The sequence below is a fragment of the Panthera uncia genome, chromosome A2 (genome assembly GCF_023721935.1).
Source record: "Panthera uncia isolate 11264 chromosome A2, Puncia_PCG_1.0, whole genome shotgun sequence".
In the NCBI taxonomy this organism is placed as follows: Eukaryota; Metazoa; Chordata; class Mammalia; order Carnivora; family Felidae; genus Panthera; species Panthera uncia.
In genome coordinates this window covers 111245555-111251701 of record NC_064816.1, presented here as the reverse complement: position 1 = coordinate 111251701, position 6147 = coordinate 111245555, and the positions used below count along the sequence as shown (strand labels likewise).

Here is a 6147-nt window from a genome sequence, read left to right as displayed (position 1 = left end):
ATAAATTAAGAAAACAACAATGGGGCGCCTGGGTGGCTCAGTTGGTTGAGCGTCCGACTTCTGCTCAGGTCATGATCTCACGGTTCGTGGGTTCGAGCCCCGCATCAGGCTCTGTGCTGATGGCTCAGAGTCTGGAGCCCGCTTCAGGTTCTGTGTCTCCCTCTCTCTCTGCCCCTCCTCCACTCACACTCTGTCTCTCTCTCTCTCTCTCTTGATCTCTCAAAAATAAATATTTAAAAAGTTTTTTTAAAAAATTAAGGAAACAACCAAAATGACATTTTTACATAGTAAAAGAAGTAAATAATTTGGGAGAAAATAAACTATTATTGTATTTAAATAAACACAAACAAAACCTATTTGGATGATGGTTTTAATTTGATAGTCTTCATGAAGGTTTTGTACTTGATGGCAACGGTGCTTTTCCTTTCTGCTTAGCAACCTTTTCCATTTTTATCTGTAAAATTAAAATATTTGTTGATACAATAATATGTAAAACATCCTGAAGAATAAAAGGTTGTACCCACCTTATTTGGATTCATGTCTCATTTATCACAGCCATTTCACACAGTTACTTAGCAATTCTTAAGCTGCTAAATTCTAAAGCCAAAATCTAATAGTTAAAGGGACCTAACTGCATTTTTAAACTGTGGTTTGATTTCAACTTTACAGAAGCATTTTAATAAAAATAACATAGTGAATATTGCTTTGGAGAAAATTACTAAGTGTATTTTAACTTCCACTTAAAAACTGTCTTACAAAAGCTTAAATACCTAACCATACATCCAGCCTATGCATATTCCCTACAGAATATACCTAATGCAGCTGAATTATCTCTGGCACATGGGCTACTGTAAGGACAGTTTCCTCTAATTCTGGTTTTCACATTTCCACAGTTACATCCCTGAAGGCTCCACTATAACTGAAGCAAAGAAGCAGCTTGCATTCCCTAGTAGTGGCTAAACCCCTTCCATGGGAAAAAAGGTCCCAGAGAACAGAGAGCCCACTTGCCTCTTACAATTCCCAGAGGCAACACCACTGCCTTCTCTCTGCAAGAGAAAGGGGGACAAAATATGGGGCATGATAGGTGGAGGCAGGGCCTCCTACCTTCTAAGGTGATAGGAATAATATCAAGAAACCAGAAGGGACCTAGTACCCAATCTTATCAAGTTGCAAATCATAACATCCCAATACTAAAATGTTTATATCTTACATTTGTCTCATCCCCATTTTTTCCCCTCTCTCTCCTCTCTGAGTTGGTTAGGACCTGATTCAGAAATCATACACTCAGGGGTGCCTGGGTGGCTCAGTTGGTTAAGCATCTGACTTTGGCTCAGGTCACAAACTCATGGTTCGTGGGTTCGAGCCACGCATTGGGCTCTGTGCTGACAGTACAGAGCCTGCCTGGGATTCTCTCTCTCTCTCTCTCTCTCTCTCTCTCTCTCTGCCCCTCCCCCACTTCCTCTCCCTCCCTCTGTCTCAAAAATAAATAAATAAGCTTTAAAGGAAAAAAAAAAAAGAAATCATACATTCATATCACTCTTACACACTGGATCAGTCAGCAGGTCATCTGAAGGACCTCCAAAAAATACCCTATATTAAGGCAAAGATTATAGGCAAAGATTATAAAAGCGTATTTGAATCTTTACCATTTATTAACTATTTGAGACAAGCTATATAACCAATAATTTTCTCATTTGTAAAAAAAAAAAAAGGTCATAATAATAGGTGGTTCTCAGGGTTGTTCTAAAGGTGTAAATAAGATCGTATATATAAAGATCTAGGTACTTAATAAGCAGTCAACAAATCCTTTCCCCTCATTTAGGACCAAGTGTTAGCTTTATGTAATATCAAAAAAGAGAGAAAATGCTAAACAACCAAACAAAGCTAAAGCAGGGTTTCCTCACTTAAAATAGCACTTAGCAAATACATCCTAGTCTAGTGTCTAGTGTCTGAAGAGCAAAGATATCTCCCCCTTCCTTTTTTCTTTTCAATTTCCTGGCACTAATAGCAATAGCACCTTGCACCTAGTTGGCCTTTGATACTGTTTCCTTAATAAAATTCTCCTCTCTTGGGGATAGGAGACCAAGGGTCATCCACAATGGAAGAAAATAACTTGACCTAAGATATAAAAGAAGCAATGAAGCAACTCTTCAATAATATCTAAAAGTAGTTAGTAAACCATGTTACCACAAAGGCATCAACTATCAAAGCCAACTCATATGTATCATAGATCCTTCCCCACACTAAATGTTACCAATGATTAGCAAAGGATACAAGCAAAAACCAGATACAGACATCACATTGCTTTCTAAAGGGGCCCTGACCTATCAGATTGAGCTTCCTAGTTATCCCTTTTCCCTCAACAGTGCATGGAGTAAAATGCAAGTACTAATAATGTGTATAGTACATGTCAGCTCAGAAGAAGTTGTTTAGCTTTGAACTTCTTAGTTTTTATACTCCATTAATCACACAGGCTGGCGAGTTTATAAGCTGTGTCTCATAAATCCACAAATCACACAAGCTGGAGAGTTATAAACTACATCTCATAAATCCATAAATTCTATGTCTATTTATAATAAGTAGCCTGGATTGGCCAGGTATATCCTCTAAAACAATCATAGGTAAGAACTCCCCCCATTATCTTCCCACAAGCAAACACCAACTGGCATGTTTTCAAGGTAGTCAACACTACCCAGGCTTCTGGAGGAAGGAAGGAAGGAGTTCTAGAACACTGTTCCTCATGAGCCTAGGACGAAAAACTAAAATTCAGCTGTGCACCTGTGTATTCCAAGAATGGAGACTGATTTAATTCAAAAAGTCTATCCTTAATGATACTGTAAAAATAGCCTTTTCTTTCTTCACTCTGGCCATTTAATCTCCCTTCCAGAGATCCTACCACCACCTTTTACCTTTAGATGAGTACTTTCTAGTTAAGGTAGCCACTAGCCATACGTGGCCTACTGAGTACTTGAAATGTGGCTGGTGTGACTGAGGAAAATAATTTTAAGTTTCAGTCGATTTAAATTTAGATTTATAGAGCTACATATAATGAATAGCTACAGCACAGGTATAGAACATTTGCACCACTGCAAAAAGTTCTAGTTCTTTCTCTGCCTTAAATCATATCTAGGACACTCCCCCTCTGCTTCAAAATTCTTCATCAGGAAAACCAAGCTGATCTCTGCCCCCTACACCCTTCCTCTCCTCTTGGAAGGTGAATTTATTTAATGGTCTCCTTTTACCACCCTTCAGTTACTCAATAAGCTACAACAAAAAGTGACAAGAGTGTCTTTACTTTCTTATCACTTATTACCCAGTTGGAGAGATAATGAATAGCCACTGAACAACTATAAAATAATCCTAAGAAAAGCACTTTGGGGTATGTAGCATATGGATGGATACCATTCCCCATACCTCATCAAACCAACACACTTTCATCTGGCAATAACCAAAAATAAAGCTATCAGATATGAACACTGCCAAGAAACGCATCAAATGTGTAAGTATATGAGATGTATGAAAGTGATGATCAATCAATAAGTGTTTACTTTTTCAATTTTCCATAAATATTTATTGAAAAGTTACTATGTGCAATGCACTGTAGTTAATTCTGAAGAAAATATAAAAAGGAACGAAATACTGTTTATCCCTAAGGAGTTTATAGTGTGGTGGAGAACTGATGAAAATTATCACTAGTGAAAGCTGGGAAAACATCAATACTACAGTTGCTGAGCTCTCGGGATCGCTAACATACATTTAGGTTTTGTGTTCTGTTTCTTAAAGACTAATGGGTAATTTTAATTTGAGTCTAGATATACCTTGAATGCACTGAGAAGAAGAAATATTACATATTAAAATTTCAAGATTAAAAAAAAAGAATTCAAGATACACGTAATTTACAAATCTGCTGATGGTTGGTGTTTATTATTGACGATTTTATTTGTATATTTAATCAATCTTTATGACCTTCATAAATTAGCATATTAGATATCATATTATTCATTCATCCTGTTTCTCTCTGAATCATTCTAAATAAGCCTCAAGTCCTAATATAGCTATAAATAGAGACTTTATAAATTATTTTCAATGATAATCCACAATCAATATGTAATTCTACTGTGTGTTTGTCACAAGTAAATGCTTAAAATAAGCAGATTTCCCCACAGACTTACCCTTTCTTGGTATCGTCTTTCAAAGAAAGCCATATCATCCTCTTCAGGTCTCTTTAAGGAAGAAACTTGACCACTTGTACCTACTAATAAAGAAAAAAAATTCTATGTGATATATTTACATCATTATAAATTCTCCTGAAATTAAAAAAAAAAAAGAAAGAAAACTTTACTGTTACCAATGATGAATTCTTATTTTTCAAACCAGAATGGTCTAAATGGTAATTAATCCTACCACCTAATTATTTTTTAGAGTTCAGAGCATTGTAAGACAAAGTAATTTTTATTGGCAAACATTCTGCTAATGTCCAACCGGTTCATATTAAATAATACCATATAGCTACTTCACATAAGAGCACACTTTGCTTTCTTCAACGACATTTTAAATTTTATAGTGAAACTAGAAATTCATGTAACACCATAACCAATAACACAGAGAAGTAATTACAGAAGGTCTATGCTATGGTCTGAATGTTTGTGTTCCCCTCAAATTCATCTGTTGAAATCATAATGCCTAGTGAGATGGTCTTAAGAGGTGGGGTCTTTGGGAGGTGTTAGGTCATGAGTGTGGAATCCTCACAAACGGGACTGGTGCTCCTACAGAGATCCCTCAACTCTTCCACTATATGAGGACACAATGAGAAGGGACCAGCTATGAACCAAGAAGAGGACCTTCACCGGAACACAACCATGCTGGTGCCCTGATCTTGGATTTCCCTACCTCCAGAACCATGAGAAATAAATTTTTGTTTATAAGCTACACAGTCTATGGTATTTTGTTACAGCCACCCAAATGGACTATGGCAGTGTGTATAAGCAACCAAGATACTACCTGCTTTGAAACTTTTCAAAACTAAAATAATTTTAACCATTTTCCATGGTATTCCTTTTTTTTTTTTTTTTTTTTTTTGTTGAGAGAGAAAGAGAGCAGGGGAGAGGGGCAGAGGGAGAGACAGAATCTTAAGTGGGCTCCGTGCTCAGCACAGAGCCCGATGCAGGGCTAGATCCCACAACCCTGGATCATGACCCTGGATCAACCCTTGATCAAAATCAAGAGTCAGATGCTCAACCAAGTGAGCCACCCAGGCTCCCCTTTGGTATTCACTTTTTAAAGCTAAACAAGCAATAGTTTATGTTGTAAAAGGAATTTAAAATTGCTTCAGGAAGGAAAATCAGGATTTCATAAAGAAAACACTAAGGGCACTAAGAGCCTTGTTCCATGAAAAGTTCACCTTCATTTCAGGTGAATGTGCTGCTTGGGTCCTTTCATATTGAAAAAAGATTATCAACGTGAATACATGTTCTAGTTTTCAAAGCATATAAATTCACCTCAACCAGCAACACAAAAATCACCTAACTACAGACAATCAGCACAGAGTATAACCACACTCTGTCAACTATCTAACAAAAGCCTATTGAGAAAAGTAAGAAAAATGCTTAGAATATGTGCTGCCTATCCATTCATCTCAAAACTATGGGTCTTTCCCTGGATCATGTTGGACCATTTGAGCTAAGTCACTTGTAGAATCACCTTCGTTGAGTTGCATTTTAATGATATGTTACCATTTATCCGGTAAAACAGTATTTCACCACTTTTATCAAGGTGACTATCAGAAATGAGCAACCACATGCTGCATTTGCTGAAAAAAGTTTTCAAGGACCTTGGGCCACTGCATCATTGAGGTTCACACTATAGACACATCTTTAAAATCTACCACTGGTGGGGTGCCTGGGTGGCTCAGTCGGTTGAGCATCCCACTTCAGCTCAGGTTGTGGTCTCACAGTTAGTGAGTTCGAGCCCTGCGTTGGGCTCTGTGCTAACAAACAGCTCAGAACCTAGAGCCTGCTTCAGATTCTGTATCTCTCTCTCCCCCTCCCCCGCTCATGCTCTGCCTCTCTCTCTCGGAAATAAATGTTAAAAAATAATAATTATAAAATAAAATAAAATAAAATAAAATAAAATAAAATAAAATAAAAT

At 37.1% G+C, this 6147-nt stretch overlaps 1 protein-coding gene across 4 annotated transcripts in view; it reads right to left on the bottom strand.

Annotated features, from left to right (window-relative positions):
• Positions 1-354: 354 nt before the first annotated feature.
• FAM221A (family with sequence similarity 221 member A) overlaps positions 355-6147 on the bottom strand; it is a 21326-nt gene continuing 15533 nt past the window's right edge. For 3 of the 4 annotated variants that reach the window (XM_049642910.1, XM_049642909.1, XM_049642907.1), the window contains 2 exons: positions 4173-4255; positions 355-454 (listed from right to left, as the gene is read on the bottom strand). In XM_049642910.1, coding sequence (XP_049498867.1) covers positions 386-454; positions 4173-4255 — 152 coding nt within the window. In that variant the 3' untranslated portion in view covers positions 355-385. Of the gene's footprint in view, positions 455-1526; positions 1591-4172; positions 4256-6147 lie in introns of all 4 variants that reach the window. The other variant, XM_049642911.1, reaches the window with a different exon arrangement.